At 39.5% G+C, this 20,858-nt stretch overlaps 1 protein-coding gene across 1 annotated transcript in view; it reads left to right on the top strand.

The window, feature by feature from the left end:
- Window positions 1-20,858, top strand: part of XRN2 (5'-3' exoribonuclease 2) — a 66,903-nt gene that overhangs the window by 35,774 nt on the left and 10,271 nt on the right. The window contains exons 14-27 of the mRNA XM_035101263.3: window positions 901-945; window positions 2,428-2,562; window positions 3,861-3,979; window positions 5,413-5,548; window positions 9,706-9,813; window positions 9,913-10,002; window positions 10,970-11,042; window positions 12,055-12,138; window positions 12,522-12,619; window positions 12,705-12,784; window positions 13,354-13,410; window positions 14,571-14,639; window positions 14,828-14,962; window positions 18,224-18,360. Of these exons, the coding sequence (XP_034957154.1) occupies window positions 901-945; window positions 2,428-2,562; window positions 3,861-3,979; window positions 5,413-5,548; window positions 9,706-9,813; window positions 9,913-10,002; window positions 10,970-11,042; window positions 12,055-12,138; window positions 12,522-12,619; window positions 12,705-12,784; window positions 13,354-13,410; window positions 14,571-14,639; window positions 14,828-14,962; window positions 18,224-18,360 (1,366 nt within the window). The remainder of the gene's footprint in view (window positions 1-900; window positions 946-2,427; window positions 2,563-3,860; window positions 3,980-5,412; window positions 5,549-9,705; window positions 9,814-9,912; window positions 10,003-10,969; window positions 11,043-12,054; window positions 12,139-12,521; window positions 12,620-12,704; window positions 12,785-13,353; window positions 13,411-14,570; window positions 14,640-14,827; window positions 14,963-18,223; window positions 18,361-20,858) is intronic.

The following is a 20,858-nucleotide window of genomic DNA, read 5'->3' as shown; positions in this document are numbered from 1 at the left end:
GAGCCATTTACCTTCCCGCTGTATTTATCTACTTGCACTTCGTGCTTTCGAACTGCTAGATTGGCAGGAGCAGGGACCGAGCAACGGGAGCTCACCCCATCGCAGGGATTCGAACCACCGACCTTCTGATCGGCAAGCCCTAGGCTCTGTGGTTTAACTCACAGTGGCGTCCCTTGGTGTTACTCTAGTAAAAAATCATATTTTAACCAGAAACATTAGATGATAGTTTGCCTCTGTAAGCTGTCGATGAATGTGTGTTGTATCTGGGGTTTAATGTTTTTAAACCAGTTCTGTGAGGAAAGGAAAAGAAACAGGAGCCATGTTGGCCCATATGAGAGGGGGGGGGGAGACAGCAAAATAACAACAAAAATAATAAATAAGTATGCAAACCTTTGAGTTGAACAGAATACTTGTTTCACTTGAATGTGAGGGGGGAATGCAAAAACAGAAAAAGATAGTTGCTGGGCAGGGTGCTGCAATAAGACATTCTCGGACAAAGAAGCAATGGTAGCTGTCTTACAGCAGACCTCAACTTCAGCATCCAGTCTGTAAAAGACCTAGTAAATATGAAAGCTTGCACGTTGCTTTGTGATTGACGGTGATACGTTGGGTGTGGAGTGTCTATGTGTGTTATGTGGTAGGAAAGCACCTGTAGATTTAAATAAACAAGTGGGTACTCATAAACATTTTTATGAGTGTTTTAGTTGGATTCCAGTTTTGTTTTGTTTAGAACAGCAGCATTTTCGTAGCAGGAAGTAGGGAGTTCTGCATATGGCAAGTGTGAATAATTGTCTGAGCGTTTTATTTTCCAATAAATAACCCTAATAAATATTTTTGATGTTGTTTTTTCCATGTAGTTTGTATGGCACACAGTTCTAATATCTTATTTCTTCATTTTAGGAAAATTTCAGAAGAAGGCAGAAGGAAAAAAGAAAAAGGATGAAAGTAAATATAGAGTTTCTAGCCCTGTTGTTTTTCAGTGCAACATCCTGATTTAAGACAAATATATCAGTTAGGGTAAAAACAGCTCTAATATGGTTAGTTATTTATGTAAGCCAACTTCTTGACCATTTTGAGTTAAAATGTAAGCTCAAAATAAATAAATAATGCAGTTTTTTTTTTGCAATACCCATTCTATCCCAAATCACAAACTACTCTTGAAGTTTTTCTTGGACACGTAACATGGGGGCCTTTGAGAAACATGCCTAGTGCTTCATTAGGCTCATGGAACTAGCTGAACAATTATTTAGATCTCAGCTAATAGCAAATGATCCAGACTCCAAATAACAACTATGTGCATGGCCAAGAACTCATCTGCCCCCCTAAGATCTTTGACTTCTTTTCTTCTCTTAGTAGCAAATCTCACACACTGCATCTGGACCTACTTTCAGTTAGGAAATAAGAGTCGAAACACCATGTAGTCTTTACAGTAGATTTGTCTTCCCATCACTCTCATATCCCTGCTTTAACGCCACCACCTTCCTCACAATATGCCACTTGGATTAATAGCAGCTTATTCTAAGGCCAGGTCTCATATTTGATGTGAAGCTTGTCAGAATTGTCTAGAAACACTGATGTTCATGACTCAAATGTCTTCTTATATACATAAAAATATAAGAATGTTGCCATGCTGAAGTTTGGTTGGCTGCTGACAGGTGGCATGATGAACCAAGGCATGGCAAAACTCCAGTGACACTACTGACTGCCTATCTCCTTTGCCCCTGGACTGGTGAAAGGGAAAGTCCAAGTCTTTTGCCCCTTCATTTCCCACTCCCCTACTTTTGCCACTGCCGGGAGGGAGGCAGAGAATGAAGGAGAGAGAGTGTGTTTCCACCCTTGCATCCTGCTGTTTCCTCCCTTCATCTGCCCCCATCCTCCCACCCCGCTACTGCTGCCACTCATGAGAAAGAAGCCTCAGGCTTCCCTCGGTGGCAAGGAGGTCTGAGGGAGGTTGGTAACCTATTGGGGGGGAATGGGGTGTTGGGGTGAAGTGTAAATGGAGCTTGGGAAGAGGGTGGCAGGTGGGCGAGATGGGCAAGGGAAGTGAGTAGGGGGGGGCAGGCCCTTTTATGCTTAGGATTGTACTGTTACTCTCCTGATTAGATTTGGAAATGCACCCTGTGACAGATGGCTAGCACATCTTTAGATTTTGGTTCTAAGCTTATTTCATAGATGTAACACTTGTTCTGTTCTCGACAACTGTTCTAGTAATGGAGATAACATAGTGACAAAACTGAAGCACTTTAACCAATCTACTAAAACAAGTGGAAGCGTTGGATAAAATGTATACTGCTACGTACTTATTTTATCAGTGGGACCCCTAGGTTTTTGTGTACAGAATTGCAGCCTCTGCTGAGTCTCAGTATTCAAGATAATGCCTGGAAAATGATGATAAACATTTCTGCTAATGTGTGTCTGCTCATCTAGAGGGAACAGCATTCTATGCCTGGTGGCCAGTTCACCCCACAACCTTTGGGGAGGGGAAATAGAGGAAGTCATCAACCAATCAATAATCCAAGACATGCAGCCTTTGAAATGAGAATGCAGGACAGACAGAGCACTGTAAGTGATTGATCTGAATTTTGTTACAAGCATAGAAGTAATGACTAAGTGAGTTTATAGACTTGTGGCTTATTAGTGGCTCAATTTCATTTCTGCAGTGAATCTCTTTTAAGTAGAACTTAAAGTTCTTTTAAATAGCTGCTTATACTGTAGGTAAGCAACTGTCTTCTTGAACTTCACAATACTTGTCACACCCTATTTATTTATTTGAAATATTTATGTTCAACCCTCTTGCAAAACCTCAGAACAATTATTAAAATAGCTGACTACTCAGAACATTGTAAGCAGCTGAATAGGCCTGTTAGCACAAAAACATTTTCAAGAGATTGCAGGGGGTTAGAATAGATGAACCTTGTGGCCCCTTCCAACTGCAATTTTATGATTGTATGAAAGTGAGGTGCCTGAGAATTCCAAAGAGAACACAATACTTTTGGTTTCTGTTTATTGTAGTTTTCTACTGTGAATATTTATTGTTTTTGGCACAATGAAATATCATTTATTTCCTCTTTTCCCACCATTCATCCAAAAATCCCCATTTTCTAATTTTACCTTTGCTCCCTTGTTCCTAGAGGTTAAACCCAGGGTGAGACCAGGAATTGCCTTTGTCTCCTTACCATGTGCCTCTGTTTGTGCATGTGTTTGTATGCAAACATTTGTTTTAAAATGTTTAACATGCGTTGTTTTTTTAATTGTTTTGATGTTTGCTGTCCTGGGTTCCTTTGAGAGGAAGGACTGGATAGAAATTTAATCAATCAGTCAATCAGTCAAATTAATGAACTCTTGAGACATACACATACACACCCCAGTTTCATGTACAAGGAAGTTTGCTCCATATGTGTGGAGCCAAGACTGGTATCTTCCAGCACAAATTTCCACTGTTTACTTGAAGTTAAAACAACATATATGCACTTTTAATGGTTTTAACTGATAGATGTGCCTAATAAAATTGTAACAAATAAAGCAGTCTTCAGCTATGTTTTGTTGGGGGAGCAGGATCTCTAGTGGCATGTTTTCCTCCTCCTTTTAAACACAGCAACTCTCCCTGCCTGCCATATCACAATCTGCTTTTGAACACACACACACACAATGGCTTTTTACATGGAATGAAATGCTGCTTACTCAAAGCCACTTGGGTGCCTGGAACTAGCTTGTACAATGTACATGATTCTTTTGGATCCCAGCTTCTGCACCTCAATAAAATAGATGGTTCTCTTTTTATTTCTTTATGACAAAGCCATTAATTTTGTAAGTGTAATGAAACCTTTTTCCAACTGTCTGCATGACAACTACACCCCCAGACTCCTTCAGCTTCTCCTAATACGAGTTTCACCTCTGATGGTTCACCATCTCCAGCAGGAGGAATTAAGCGGAAACTAGAGGACAGTGACAGTGAACCTGAGCCTGAAGATAATATCAGGTGATACATTTGGTCCTTTGTTAGTGAATTGTCAAAAGGGATGTTGCCTCATTATTACTGTTTACCCTTTATCTATAGTACCTTCTAATGCTTTTCCATGATCTTTTTATCCACCAATAATTAATGTGGAGGGTTGGGATACTCAAGAAATTCCAGTGAGATGTGTAGGCTATAGCTGTTAAATTTTAAGTGTCTCCATTAGTATGCATGAAGGTTTTCGTCCAAAAAGCTACTACTCCCTTTGAGACTCAGCACCAGATTGGCTAGAGTTTCAATATTCAGCTCAGCCACTGTGAGCAGAATGTCATTGTTTTACAGCATACATGAAACTGTTTAACTCTTAAAGTTCTACAACCAAATCTCTTTACTTAAGGCTTTACTTCAGCTCCTTTGGGGAATGGGATTATTGCTAAAGGATATACTTTTTATGCTCAAAATTCCAGTCTAAAAACCTAGCAGCTCCAGTTTAAAAAGCCTCAAGCTGGAAGCCTCTGACTGTCAGGGGAGACAATATTAGCCAATTATTGTTGACCAGTGGTTTGATTCTGTATAAGACAGCCTCATGAGTTCATATATTCTTCCCTGTACTCTTAAATATGTCAGAAATTGTGCCATGGATCCAAAGTAGCACAGAGTCACTACTGCTGGTATATGGGCACCTCTTACAGCAACTCCCCTCTAAAATGCTTTCCAAAAGCTGGGGGATTCTCCATAATAGCTTTTAATGGGGAGCCTGTAGTTTTTTTGGAGGACTGATGTACTCTTTTGTGCTTGTACACAGGGTGAGGGGGTTGGGTTCAGAAAATGTATTTTAATATACATTCTTCACTGTTAGGTTAGCTGCTTCCAAGAGAAAGGATATTAGTTCCACAAGCAAAATTTGGAGCTCCTGTTTCCTTCAAATAGCACACAGTTGTACTTCATGCTCACAACAAAACTGTGTGGTAGCTTAGGCTGAGAGATGATGAGTTGCCCAAACTCTCCACCTGCCACACAAATGCCATGGTGGAGCAAGGCCTGGTGAGTGAGATCCAAAGAAGCTTCTTGGCACACGCTGGGGAAGGAGGGGTTTCCCTTCCAGCTGAATCTGTTTCTTCTACAATGTGCCAGAAGGGTCTCTGTGAACCTCTATAAAAGCTTCTTAGTAAAGGGGGCTGCAGAAGGAAGAGGGGCCTGAAAAGCCTCTGTTTGAAGGCCCTTAGATCCCAGTCTATGTGCACTCATATGTTTGGCTAACAGGAAGGGAATGAAGGAAAGAATGAGAAAGGGAGCTATGTTACCTACCTCTTAAAGAGTTTTCTGAGGCCAACAAAGGTGTGTGATGCTGTTATACTACTTAATCTTGTATTAAAACAATTTTTAAAATTGAATTGTATATTATTTAAAGTCGTGTTATACAAAAAACAAAAAACAAAGCTTGAATTGTTGTACAGGTTATGGGAAGCTGGCTGGAAACAGCGCTACTACAAGAACAAATTTGATGTTGATGTCGCTGATAAAAATTTCCGTCAGAAAGTTGTACAGTCTTATGTAGAAGGGCTTTGCTGGGTTCTCCGGTACTATTATCAGGTACTTATTATCCTTCATTAAAATTTATATTTTCCCACAAATTTCAAAAAACTTTGTTTGCTTGTCTCCCAAATAATTTAATAAGGCTCAGCAATGGCATAATAAGAGGTACAATAGCCTGTGGTATAGCATTGCAGGTATAGAATTGACAGAGGAGTATGCAAAGACCAGAGTAGGTTTTCATTGTAAATCTGGATATTTAGACACAGAGGAGAACCTGTGACATTTTCATTACTTACTTGAAGCTGTCTTCATGAAATTGATTTTAGTAGCCATCTGTTGTTGTTTTTTAAAAAAAACTATTATAATGTTTAATTCTGTTAGTTATATTGAGCTCTTTAAAGCTTAATAAAGCAAATCGTAATGTTGCAATGACGTTTTACAGCAACTTTATTTTGGTAAAAACCTGATATTATGAGTGATCAGTCCGGAGTGCAATTATGTTATCTTTCTACAGAAGCATATTGAAAAGTTTAGATTGAGATTTGGGGCAATTATAATGCACTGCTGTTGTGTGTGTGTAATGGTCAGAAATGTTTCATTCAATTGGAGTCTGAAGAAATGTTTAACAATAGATAACGAAGGGTAGTTCTTGTAAAGACATTAATCACATTTAAATAAGATGCCCTCACGCCATGGCCTTCTCTCTCTCTGCCATAGGGTTATGTTGGGGTAGTAGATTTGGTTTAGATCCAGGCATGTGATTTGGACGTTTTTGGTGTTTGCTTTGAATTAGCACTTAGTGTTACTTTTGTCTGTATGATTTCTCAAATCACATCTGATGCCATTGTTTTTTGTAACTTCAAACTTCTTTAATATAAAATGAATGTGTTCTATGATTTCATGGGGACATCCCTTTAAACCATGGTTTAACACAATATAAATGAGCTGAACCTCTTCTGAGGTTCATATGCTCCTGCTTCCCTGCACAACCTTGCCTCTTGTTTGGTGTGGGAGGCATCCACTGTGGGTGTGCCTTTTCCAGCCACCCAGAAAGCAAGGATGTGGTCTAGATTTTTTTTCTTTATCATTTCTCCTGCTGGTGGCTCCTCAGTTCATTTCTACCCTTTCCAGCATAGAAGTTGGGTTCCTCTCCCCATCATTCTTAGCTCAGGCCTCTGTTTTTGGTCTGCATCTCCTCTTCTTAAAAAATGTTCCTACCCATCTTTTTCTTTTTTTGGCTTATCACAGCTGTCTTTCTGTAGTGTTTTTTATTCCACTATAAATAAAGCCTTTTTGCCTCTGTTAGTTTTCTGTCTGGCTTTTGCCTTCTGCTCGACAATGGCTCTGACAACAAAATAGTCTTATGGCAAACTAGCTGCAAAAAACAAAAGTGCATTAGGATTGTTGGGAAGCAAACTATTGTCAGCTATAAGTGCTACAGTCAATGAGTCAGGATTCTGTGAGCTTGAAAAGTCTGAACTGTTTACTGACTGAAGGATTCAGCAGAAATGCACTCAGCCTGGATTTATCTAGAACCTATAATCCAGCTGTTCTTGCTCTTTAGGTGACTTCTACCTCTTCTATCTTTGCTAGAGTCTCCTTACTGTAGCTGGAGGATCTTTTTTTTTAAAAAAAAAAATTATTCATTTTATAGAACTGAAGAAATAAACATTACAAAAACATAAAACACAAAAATACAAATAATACAAAAACATAACACACAAAGGTACAGAATATTGAAAAAGGAAAAAAAGAAAAAAAGAATTCATATTCATCATTCTTATGTCTTAACACTTTTGACTTCCTTATATCCCCCCCCACTGTGTTTCCTTGTATCTCCTCCTTAGTAATTTCTATATATTTCCGATCGCCTTATTTTATATTAACAATCATTTCATTTCTTAATTAACACTTATATCTAAATTCTAGTATACTATAATATCTTAACCTATCTTTCCTCTACAACCTCTATATACTTCCAAATCTATATTAAACATTTCCAATATAGCAATTATTTCTTATATAACCTTTACATTTCTTCCAATCTTCTTCCACCGACTCTTCTCCCTGATCATGGAGTCTCGGGTCAGCTCGGCCAGTTCCATAAATTCAATCATCTTCATTTGCCATTCATCCACTGTTGGTAGATCTTCTCTCTTCCAATTTTTAGCTAATAAAATTCTTGCTGCTGTTGTGGCATACAGAAAAAATGTAGTATCTTTTTTAGGAATTTCCTCTGACTACTACAAGTAAAAAGGCTTCTGGTTTTTTTTTAACAAAAGTGTTTTTCAACACTTTTTTCATTTCATTATACATCTTATCCCAGAAGTCCTTTCCTTGGGGGCAAGTCCACCACATATGGTAAAAGGTTCCTTCTACTTTCTTACATTTCCAACATTTATTATCTTGTCTGTGATATATCTTAGCTAGTTTTACTGGTGTTAGATACCATCTATACAACATTTTCATCATATTTTCTCTTAAAACATTACATGCAGTAAACTTCATATTCTTCTTCCACAACCTTTCCCAATCCTCCATCATGATATTATGTCCCACATCTTTCACCCAATCAATCATTACAGATTTCACTTGTTCATCTTTTGTATGCCATTCCTGTAGCTGGAGGATCTTATTCAAAACCACAACCTGGACTGCAGTGTGATGCAGCAGCAAATAAAGCTAATGCTAATCTAGGCTTCATCAATAGAAGTCTGGTGTCCCAATCAAAGGAAGTCAGAGTCCTGCTCAATTAAACCCTGGTCAGACCAAACCTGGAATACTGTGCCCAGTTCTGGGCACCACAGGTTAAGAAGGATATTGACAAGCTAGAATGTGCACAGAGGAGGGCAACCAAGAAGATCAGAAGTCTAGAAACCAAGTCTTATGGGGAATGGTTGGGGGAGTTAGGTATGTTTAGCCTGGAAAAGAGATAGAGGGAAGATATAATAGCCTTCTTCAAATATATTGAGGGCTGTTACAGAAAACAAACTTGTTTTCTCCTGCTTCAGAGGCTAGGACTCAAATCAATTTCTTCATGTTACAAGAAAGGAGAGGCTGGCGAAACATAAGGAAGAACCTGTATAGTAAGAGCTGTTTGACAGTGGAACAGACTCACATGAGAGATGATGGACTCTCCTTCCTTGAAGGTTTTTAAGCAGAGGTTGAGTGACCATCTATCATGGATAATTTAGTTGAGATTCCTGCATTGCAGGCGGTTGGACTACATGACCCTTCAGACTCTACAATTCTATGTCATTGGCCCAAGGCATTTGACAGGCCACATGCTGGATCTGGTTTTCTCAACTGGGCAGCAAAGACCTCTGTGTGTACATACACAAAATGATTGCATCATATGCACAGTTGAAAGCAAGCTAGTTGAAATCCCACAAATTAATTGCACACAAAGCAAAGAGTTTAAAAGCTGCTTTTGCACAGGCTTTCCTGGTGCAGAAATAGCTTTTAAGCTCTCTGTCTTGCTTACAGGCTCAGGGAGGCTCTTGCAGGAACTCAGACAGCCCTGTGAGAGCTTTCCAGAGGCTAAGGCAGAGAACATAAAGGCTCTCTGCATTGCTTGGAAGGTAAGGGTGTTGGCACAAGGGTGTTTTGGGTATATGTAGTTTTGTCATTTCTGGAACATAACCCCCACACAAGATACAATTGTGCTTTAGGCATGTAGACATAATTGTATAGGCATGTGCTTCCTTGACACACTCCTGAAAAATGATAATTTGAATTTTGAAGCTGTTGAGTTTAATTGATATGGTACCCATTATTAAAAGCAAATTTTGAGAAGCAATGCTTTTATAGAAACTGAAATGTTTTTGTTATGGAAAATGTTCTGCCCAATGCTGCTGACTGTTGGTGAATTGTATTGTAGATGTTACGATCACTTGATTTCTTTTTCAGTGAATAAGTTTGCTATGCCATCTTTGCAGTATATTGAAGAAGTTTTCACTATGTGAAGCAATGGCAACTGAGTTAGTAGTAATGTAAAACAACATTGCCACTGGAAAAGAGATTTGGGGTCACTGTTTCATTTTTTGAATTTTTATACCATTGGTCCCATATCTTAAGTTGGCAAATATGTATGTTGCTTTAGAAATTAATCTGAATTAGTCACCAGAGGGCTTTCAGTCTTGCCTGCCTCCCTACAGAAGAGTTACTGGGTCTTCTAGCTGTGATTTGGTTTCTTCTTACATTTTGCAAACTAGGGGTGTGCCTCCTGGAAATGGTATTATCCATTCCATTATGCGCCATTTGCTTCAGATTTTGAAGGAATTGCAGATATGCCCTCAGACTTTGAAAAAGGAACCAAACCGGTAAGATTACTGTTCATCTTTATAATAATTAATTGGAAGTCACTAATATTGTTATGGGGTGAGCAAAGTAGTAATTGCTGTTGACTTCTGTTTTGGCAGTTCAGACCTCTTGAACAACTTATGGGAGTCTTTCCTGCAGCTAGTGGTAACTTTCTCCCACCAACTTGGCGGAATCTTATGACTGATCCAGTAAGAATTTTGCTTTTGTTTATTAACCTTTTCATCTATTCAAAATTTAAATGTTTGTTTTGATATTCTGTTACGGTAATAGCTTCAGTATCTGTTGGAATAATGTGCCTGCTTAACTCTGTTTACTGGAGACAGAAACTTGGAAAACCATACTGACTTGAAGTTAGGGTACACCTCTTCCAGTTGGAGCCCAATTTGTTCTTTGCTAGCTGTAATGAACTGAGGAACAGTTAGAGCTAGGACAGTGTTTCTCAAACTGGGGTCTCCAGCTGTTGTACTACAACTCCCATCATCCCTAACCACTGGTCCTGCCAGCTAGGGATGATGGGAGTTGTAGTCCAACAACAGCTGGGAGATAGGATGATCTCAAATGGCCCCTCCAGCTGGTCCCAATTCTGGTCAAGCCACATTGTGGAGCATGTACCCAAGATAAGCAATGAGAACTACAACTGGCAAAAGAGATTAAGGTTACTGTCTGAAGTGTTAACATTTAGAAAATGTCCAGAACTTGCAGTTTGAAATTTCAAACTTTAGAAGTGGTTATTGCACCAGAGCTTGAATTTTTATTTATTTATTTTATAGTACAATACATTGATTATTGCTTTCATTTTATGGATCAATGGCCTCGTTAGATAATAAAATTCATGTGAAATTGCTGTTTTAGGGGTTGCTTTTCATTGTCTGGAACGGGTTAATCCATTTTCCATTACTTTCTATGGGAAAGCGTGCCTTGGTTTAAGAACGCTTTGGTTTAAGAACTGCCTCTCAACCTAATTTATCTCACAGGGTTGTTGGGATTAAACAAGGATGGACTGTGTGTAGCACCTTGCACTCCTTGGAGAAAAGGTGGAATGTAAATGCAATAATAACTAAATAGGATCTCTAAGCAAGTGTACAAGATTAATCTGATTCTTCATCTGTTACTGTACAAATCTCTGAATCACTGTAATGATCTTGTTTAAAACAGGAATCGAGTATAATTGATTTTTACCCCGAAGACTTTGCTATTGATTTGAATGGAAAGAAATATGCTTGGCAAGGTAATATTTAAGATCACGAAATTAATACTTGTTCATCAATATGTCTTTGAAGTCATTTGAACAAAACAAGAAATAATTTATTCTGTTAGTCATGTTTGCAACCACTTGCCAAAATGATTTATGTGTCTGTTATCAGATAACATTATTTTGGCTTGAAATTAACTAAAGTACCATTCATTATTCATGTAGCAGGTTTTGTTTTGGGGTATTTTAATTATTTAGCTGGGTTGAGTTACTTTTATAACAGAAAACCAGATAGAAATACTTGAAAATTTTGGGGTCTTGCATTCTTCAGTAATTTTATTAGGATTCTGAGAACCTTTATAACTTGGAATGTAGAACTTCACTGTTCTGAACTAACAAAAAACTGAAAGCTAATACCATGATGAACTGAAGAAAAATTATATATTTTCATGTATACTTTGACACAGTTCATTGGTACAGTCTAACCAAAGTTAATCAATTTTAAATCTTCTATTCTTCATTTTAAAGAGTGTGTTTATTGACTAGGTTGTGCTTTATACTTTTGCAGCAATTTTATTTCCGTTGACTAAAGAGAGTGGAAATGTGACTGTGCCCATAAGGAATATGTACTTTAAAAGGGAAATATACAGAGACACTTGCACTGAAACTCAAAAATAATCCCATAGTTCTAGTATATTTCAAGTTATAATATTACTTTAAGTATAATTGTTAACTTTGTAGATCAAGAGTGTATGCTTCCGGTTGCGTAACTGAAAATGCTTAGTTAAGGAAATGTGTGCTTCTCTAGTCACACTACAACAATGTCCACTTAATAGAAAATATTCTATTATTTGTGAGGGGAGTGGATAGAGATTTTAATAACTACGAAGTTCAAAAGTTAGAAAAAACCTCAATCCCCTTTTTAATGATTTGGGACAATTTGGCTTGATCTTGCCAAAGTTTCTTCTACCCTTTTGTTCTATTTTGTACCCTTCCGATTTGTACTATTAAAAAGAAAATATGAACGCTAATCAGTTGTTTTCTGTAGGAGTTGCACTGCTGCCTTTTGTTGACGAACGCCGTCTGAGAGCTGCTCTAGCAGAGGTGTATCCTGACCTCACCCCTGAAGAAAGTAAGAGTTACAGGATAAAATAATCTTTCTAAGTACCAAGGCTTTTGGCAGTGGTACTTTTGTGCAATGCTACTTTTTCCTAATATAAAACCTGCATTCATTGTGGTTCCACACTAGTACACTGATAAAGCAATGGAAGGTTGTTCAGTTACATTAAGCACTAGTATAAGACAAATGGATGCTCTCCTCTTCCCCATTCCTCAGAGTAAACTTGGATGCTCATCAAAACAAACATCCTTGTGCAATGTCAAATAAATGATAAATCTAGAGAGGACTTTTTTAGTTTGTGGTGCTGGTAGTAAGCAACATGAGCCTGTTTTGTAAGTATTACTCTTTAATTAGGTTGCTCTTAATGAAGAATTATCACCCCCTTCTTTCTTCAGTCAGAAGAAATAGTCTTGGTGGTGATGTTCTCTTTGTTGGGAAACAGCATCAACTTCATGACTTCATTCTCGAACAGTACAAGTGTGGTGAAAAAGAGGTGTGTTAAATTTGTTCTAATGGATATTACATTTAATTCATTCTTGTCTGGCTCATCTGATCAGGATTTTATTATTCCCCAATAGGCAGTAGGCATGCCCCCTGAACTGTGTCATGGTATTCAAGGAGAATTAGCCAGGAATGACAATCCAGTTCTTCCTGATGAGTAAGTATAACTTACAGCAGGATTTATTTGCTGATTAAGAATCCTTCTTTGTTCATTGTTCTTCAGACGGAATAAAATTAGTTTGTAGTTTATTTACCTCTTTCACAATGAAGATCAAAAGCTGATGTAAGCATGGCAAAACTTAAAATGTGTTTGGTTTTGAAAATGGACAATCAATTTTGATTAAATTCTGCTATATTGTATTCTATTAGTGCAGTATTGATTATTCAGCTTTCTGTACTGTTTGATGACATATTACGTGTGGTCATTTTGAAATGTTAATATGCTGCCCTTCCCATTTCTTTACCATTAGCTGGATTAAAGCAAATTGCCTTAGCTTCTTTTAGTCTTGCATTTCAAGTCTTGTTATTTGAGGTTTTTGTCTTAGAAATATTTAGCATCCAGAATACTTGTGCAGCTCTCTTGTCAATAATATGATCCCTTCAGTTAGTTAAAAGTCATTTAGTGACCATTGCCTGCTTACATCAGATACATTTTCCATTTTTCTCTACAGTCAAGAGAGTTTTTCTTCTAAATGAATAGTTGTTCCATTTTTCCATATCCATTAGGACATTGCACTCTCCTGTGCCCATGCTGCGTGACCTGACACAGAATTCTGCAATAAGGTAAAATGCGTATGGATGAAGTTACCCAAATGACTTCTTCTAGGTCATGGTGTGAAGTCCTCAATAGTTGAGGTGTTCACCAGTTCCTCTTGAGACTAATGGAATATATGAAAGGGAGAGGAAACTAAACTAATGAAGTTAGACATTTCCTAGGCTCTTGCTTATATGGGCTTGAAGGCAACTAAGCTGCTAAATCTTGGAAAATACGAGCCCTTTCTTAGAATGATGGATCAATTTTTTTATTCTAAACTGTATTCAGATTATGAATATGACTGCAGTTTTCCCTTTCCTTATTGCAGAGGGATCTACTGACTCCTCCCAGCTGTCATCTTAGCAATAGTGAGGGTCTCTGTCTTAATAAACTCCTTTTTCTGAGTCATCCGCACAGTGTATGAATAAATGCACCTGATTAGGGATGAAAAAGAGAGAATTATGCCTACACAAGTGTTGGGGGACCACATGATTAGCCTTATCAAATACCGCCGTGACCAGCTTTTCACAGACCACATTTGACAGGCCATTATGATGTCATGTGGAACTGATCCTGCCCCCAAGATGTGCTGGTTGCATTTGGCACCAAATTTAAGCCTTCCTCAACCAAATGTTGTTGGACTCCAACTCTCATCAGCCCCAGTCAGTATGACTAGTGGTCAGGGATGATGAGAATTGTAATCCAAAGCATCAGGAGGGGTGGGTACCAGGTTCAGGGAGCCTGGCTTAGAGTGTACACAGAATTGCTCCTGTACAGCCCCAGTTTACAGTTGGCACTGAATGCAAGTCATGTAGCGGATGGGCAGAATCTGAGCTCTCAAGTGGAACCCATCCTGCCTTAAAGCTGTGGATCTTGTATTCAGTGCCAGGTGTAAATGACTGAATGCAACTCTGGGTTGCAAAGGAACAATCCAGAGCGCCCCATAAGTGGCTTTTCCTGCCCTGCCCATGACATCCTGTGATACTAGGTGAGTGACAAGTGACTGTGGCCATTTCAAAACAGATCAAATCAAGAGGCCTGGTGAGCTCTCTTTTCATCCTTGGGCCTGAGTTGCTCTCTACTGATCCTTGCTGTATTCTTAAGAGAGCAAATAAGTTACCAACTTTGATGTCACATAACATGCAATGTGTTAATTCTTCATAATTGTTTCAAATATTTTCATTCTTAGTATCAACTTTAAAGACCCACAATTCCAAGAAGACTTTATTTTTAAGGCAGAGGTGTTATCTGGAGCAAAGTAAGTAATTCTTCTGTTTACCCATACCAGTTCTTCTGAACCACTTGCAGCGCTGTAGAATGGGTGAGATCGATTTTGTGGGTGGTCCTATGTCTTCGTTTCAGAGAATTGAACTTGATGGCCTTCAAGTCTTCCAATTCTGTGTCTCTAGTGCCTATTAGATTAAACTTCCTTGTCTTATTATTTAGAAAGCCTCCACCAGTTCTGAAGCCAGGTGACTGGGAGAAAACTAACAAGGATGGCAGACCTTGGAGGCCACAGCTTGGCTTTAACCGCGACAGGAGGCAGGTTCACTTGGACCAGTCATCATTCAGAACTTTGGGGTAGGCAACTGATTTAACTATTGTTCATCTAATGTTCTTTGTTCATATAGATTTATGCACTCAATTTTAAGCAAGGGAGACATGGAACTGGAACTGAAACCACCCAATAAACCCTCCCTGGTTTTGGCACAGAAACTGATTTGGTTGTTCTGTATGCTGACATCTGTCAGATGAGAGACAGGGGAAATGTGTCCCTGTTAATTCTCCTCGACCTCTCAACAGCTTTCAGTACCATCGGTCATGGTATCCTTCTGGAGTGGCTGTCTGAGTTAAGGGTGGGTGGCACCACTTTGGTGTGGTTCCAATCCTACTTGGATGGTAGTTTCTTTGGCCCCTTGAAGCCTTCAGTGTAGGGTTCCGCAGGGTTCAATTTTATCCCCTATTAGTGATGTGAGGTGAGAAAATTCTCTTCTAGAAAATTCTCCGGAGAATATTCTCCACAAACTGTAAATTCTAATGTAAGAACCAGTTTTACAACCCACATTTTAAAAAATCTAGTAAATAATAAGGCAAGCTGTGATATTGCCAGTTTAAGTACTGTAATGAATAATGTTTTTTTTTAATCCAGTTACATTACTGGGCATTGTGTCATTCACCATTGGCAGTTCTGAAATGTGAACTACAGAAAACATTTTTTTTTGTTTTAAAAATGCTATTCATTTAATTTGATGAACATTAGAATTCATATGTGTTTCAAACTATATGTAATAGCCTTTTTTTCTATTTTGGTGTGACCTTATTCGTAGCAATTCTATACCCTTGGCCATACAGTGTGATTTCCCCCCCCCAGAAAGTAGCTTTAATGCTTTATACACTTAAAGTACCTAGGCCTATACAATTATGTGAAACAGCATGTGAGGTGGCCTTGATTTAACAGTTGACGTTTCTGTATTTTTATTTAGTGCCAGTAACTGGTTTTCTGCAGTCCTCTGATTGTCAGTTCCCTTTACCAAATCAAAGAATGTGAATTCACTGCATTACCCCATTGAATAAAAGTATCTGTACAGTTTTTGGTTGCCATCTGAACAAGTTTACCTGTGAATAAACATGTATATTAACTAATTATATCATTTTCAATGCATTAAAATGAATATTCTCCTATTTTAAATGAAAATTCTCTAATATTTTCATTAATCGAGAATATTCTCCAAAAGACGATTCTTGAGAATTTAACATCACTATCCCTATGCTATTTAACATTACTTGAAATTGCTGAGTGGGGTTATCTGGAGGTTTGGAGTACGCTTTCACCATTATGCTGATGACACACAGCTAGACTGCTGTCTTGCTTCAGTTGTGAACTGGCTGAGAGCCAACAAACTGAAGCTCAATGCAGATACAACTGAGGCCCTGTGAGTGGGCAGTTCCTCAGACCAGATGGCTGGCAGGTGGCCTGCTCTTGATGGGGTTACACTCCTCTGGATCCTTTGCTGTTGCTTGAGGCTCAGGTGGCCTCTGGTGAAGTATGCCTTCCATCAGCTTTGGCTGGTGGCCCAGCTTCGCCCCTATCTGGACAGGGATAGCCCAGCTACTGTTGTCTGTACTCTGGTAACCTCTAAGTTAGATTACTGCAGGGCATTATACGTAGGGCTGCCTCTGAAGACAGTTTGGAAACTTCAGATGGTGCAGCTAGTGGCCAAGCTGCTCACCAGGGCAAGATGCTTTGTGCATATTACACTGACCCTGGCCTGTCTGCACTGGTTATCAATCAGTCTCCAGGCCCAATTCAAAGTGCTAGTTTTGTCCTATAAAGCCTTAAACAGCTCAGGACCGCAGTACCTCAAGGACCGCTTTTCTCCGTATGAAGTGACCCAGACTCTGAAATCATCACCTGAGGCCCTTCTTTTTGTGCCTTCCTCCTGGAGGGTGGAAACAAGCTTTTTCTGCAGTGGGCTCCCTGTTTTGTAGAATGCTCTCCCCAGGGAAATTTGCCTGGCGCCTTCATTATACACTTTTAGACACCAGGTGAAAACATTCCTTTTCAATCAGGCCTTTGGCTGATTAACATCTGATACCCTTTTAAACATGTTTGTGGTGGAGGGAAGGGAGGGTTATTGGTTTGTTCTTTTTGTTTTTATTACCTGTATGTATTTTGTATTTTTTACCTCGTATTTTGTGTTGTGAACTGCTCTGAGATCTACAGATGAAGGGCAACATACAAATTTCATAAACAATAACAATAATAAACTGAACCAGGTATATATTAAGTGTTCAGTAGATTAAGGTTAAATGCAACATTCTTCTTATTTTAATTAGATTAAGGGAATTGCTAACAACAGCAATTAAATGTCTTGTTTCCAGATGGGGAAGTTCTGTGAACTTCTGAAAGACTGTTCATATTTGTATTAGCTTGGAACAAATTGTGTCCTTCCATGTCAAGTGACTAGGGAACTTTTTAATGCCTACTAAACTTTAGAACCACAGCGCCTGATGTCTGAGCAGCCCAAAACAATCCCTGATCTGCACTGTTATGAGAAGCCAAGGGGAGAAAAGTCCCCAGCTTTCTGAGGAATCTGGTTCAATTGTCCAGTTGTGATCATAATTGAATAAATCACCTAAGAGACACCACTTTTTAAAACGTTACAATTCTGTTTTTCCATAAATTGGGCCAACGGAAGAGAGAGTGAGAACTGTTTCAGATGTTAATGCTACTGGGCTATTGTTATGTGCATTCTGCTTGACAGTGGTGAGCTCCCATTGCTCTGTCTCAGCTTCTGCCAACCTAGCAGTTGGAAAGCTCACCAGTGCAAGTGCAGCAGGAAGGTAAATGCCGTTTCCATGCACTCTGGCTTCCATCACAGTGTCCTGTTGCGCCAGAAGCGGTTTAATCCTGCTGGCCACATGACCTAGAAAGCTGTCTATGGACAAAGGCCAGCTCCCTCGGTCTGAAAGTGAGATGAGTGCCACACCCCATAGTCACCTTTGACTGGACTTAACCGTCCAGGGGTCCTTTACCTTTACCTTTTTTACCTGCACCTAACTTAAGTGCTCTTTCCGACTGTTTCTGGAGAAGAAAAAATTGAAGAAATCAGTCAGTGTATGTACAGATGCCCTGGTCACACAACTCTTGCTTTCTCCAGCGGTGGATGTGCCTAGCGTCAATCATAGAAGATTTGCCAACCTATTAATGTCTCGCCTTGCCTAGAGTTGAAGGAATTTACCTTTGTTCAGGTGTGAAATGTAACACTGTTGCCATGTGTGTAACTGAACTATGACTTCTTTCCATGGATACCTTCATTCCTCTTCCCTTCCGTATTACAGTCATGCAATGTCAAGAAACAGAGGACATTCTGGAAGTGGAGTTTACAGCAATATTGCTCCCCCAGGAGCTTACAATCAGGGAAATACTTACAGACCACTGCTGGGAAGACCACAACAGATTCCAAAATTGCTTTCAAGTAAGTTTTTTCCCCCTTTCTATTTTTTTTAGTATATTTATTTCCACCTTTCTTCCATCATGGAACTCAAGGTTCTATTTAATCATTTGACCAGTTGATACTGGAAGCATATGATACTTTGTTTGCTATTGCCATCTAGTACTTATGTTTAAGTTAACCTTTCTGTTACTGAAACTTCACAATCCTACATGATTGTTGCTGGGCCTTCACAATCATACATCTTTTTATCATTGTTTGAATGTGTCCTCACAGTACAAGTTGAGAACTGGTGTAGTGAGTGGCTAAGAGGATGATCCAGGAATTCCTCAGTACAGATTTTATAAGAAGAACAAACACACTTACAGCCTTAGGAACCACTCTCTCTCCCTGACTCAGGCCATCCCCTCTGTAAAGCAAGGATGGTAGCCATACAAGCCTACTTTAGAGTGCTGTTATAGGGTGTCTAAAGCAGGCATAGGCAACCTCGACCCTCCAGATGTTTTGGGACGACAGTTCCCATCATCCCTGACCACTGGTCCTGTTAGCTAGGGATGATGGGAGTTGTAGTGCCCCATGATATTCTTGTAAAGAAGCTGGTAAAATGTGGGCTAGACAATGCTACCATTCAGTGGATTTGTAACTGGCTGACTGACCGAACCCAAAGGGTGCTCATCAATGGCTCCTCTTCATCCTGGAGAGTAGTGACTAGTGGGGTGCCACAGGGTTCTGACTTGGGCCCAGTCTTATTCAACATCTTTATCAATGACTTGGATGATGGGCTTGAGGGCATCCTGAGCAAGTTTGCAGATGACACCAAATTGGGAGGGGTGGCTAATTCCCCAGAGGACAGGATCACACTTCAAAATGGCCTTAACAGATTAGACAACTGGGCCAAAGCAAACAAGATGAATTTTAACAGGGAGAAATGTAAAGTACTACACTTGGGCAAAAAAAAATGAAAGGCACAAATACAGGATGGGTGACACCTGGCTTGAGAGCAGTACATGTGAAAAGGATCTAGGAGTCTTGGTAGACCACAAACTTGACATGAGTCAACAGTGTGATATAGCAGCTAAAAAAGCCAATGCAATTCTGGGCTGCATCAATAGGAGTATAGCATCTAGATCAGGCACCCCCAAACTTCGGCCCTCCAGATGTTTTGGACTACAATCCCCACCATCCCTGACCACTAGTCCTGTCATGGGAGTTGTAGGCCAAAACATCTGGAGGGCTGCAGTTTGGGGATGCCTGATCTAGATCAAGGGAAGTAATAGTACCACTGTATTAGACCTCACCTGGTGTACTGTGTCCAGTTCTGGGCACCACAGTTCAAGAAGGATACTGACAAGCTGAAACGTGTCCAGAAGAGGGCAACCAAAATGGTCAAAGGCCTGGAAACGATGCCTTATGAGGAACGGCTTAGGGAGCTGGGAATGTTTAGCCTGGAGAAGAAAAGGTTAAGGGGTGATATGATAGTCATGTTCAAATATATTAAAGGATGCCATATAGAGGAGGGAGAAAGGTTGTTTTCTGCAGCTCCAGAGAAGCGGACACGGAGCAATGGATTCAAACTACAAGAAAGAAGATTCCATCTAAACATTAGGAAGGACTTCCTGACAGTAAGAGCTGTTTGACAGTGGAATTTGCTGCCAAGGAGTGTGGTGGAGTCTCCTTCTTTGGAGGTCTTTAAGCTGAGGCTTGACAGCCATCTGTCAGGAATGCTTTGATGGTGTTTCCTGCTTGGCAGGGGGTTGGAATGGATGGCCCTTGTGGTCTCTTCCAACTCTATGATTCTAGTTCCAAAACATCTGGAGGGCCGAGGTTGCCTATGCCTGGTCTAAAGCATTATAAATGCCTTTTCTTACTCATGTAAAACTTGGGATAATACAAAAAAATGTCTAGGGGTTTGAGTTTGGTTGCTCTATTTAGGTAGTTTTTAAAAATATCAAGACAGGTCCCTTAATTTATGTAGGAAATTTAAGAAATATAAATTCACTTCTGCATTGCAGGAAAAATGTTTTTGAATGATATTGTAATGATATCAAACCTCAGTAAAAAATAGAAAACGACTAAAACCATCTGACTGGTAGTGGAGGAAAAGAAAGGGGAGATTTTGTCCAGTGCTTATGGTCTTGTATTTATGCCCAGTTTTGAAGATGATTTCAGAATGTGAGCTTCTGACCTTCCACAGCCATGGTCAGCAACAGTCCGATATACCTCAGAAAGGCCCTGCTTAAAGGGAGGTGAGGAGAAATCACTCAATTCTGTGGCCTGCTCCTGACCACCACGAAACCCTAGTTTTGCATACTAGTAGGTCTGCCAGGACTCAGGATTTCTAGCAATGTGGTTGGTTAGCAATTGTATAAGTATCCTTATGTGTTCATGTATCATTGCGTTTGGTAGGAGTGTTGGTCTGAGAAATAAGGGTGAAGATATTTGTCAATATATTGATTCGTCAAGATCTTACTCCATCTGTGTGATAAAATTATTCAAATCCACTTCACTTTTGTTTCCTTAAA

The sequence above is a fragment of the Zootoca vivipara genome, chromosome 8 (genome assembly GCF_965207765.1).
Source record: "Zootoca vivipara chromosome 8, rZooViv2.hap1.1, whole genome shotgun sequence".
Lineage (NCBI taxonomy): Eukaryota > Metazoa > Chordata > Lepidosauria > Squamata > Lacertidae > Zootoca > Zootoca vivipara.
Note: the sequence above shows the minus strand (reverse complement) of the source record. Positions and strands in the feature narration are given on the sequence as shown.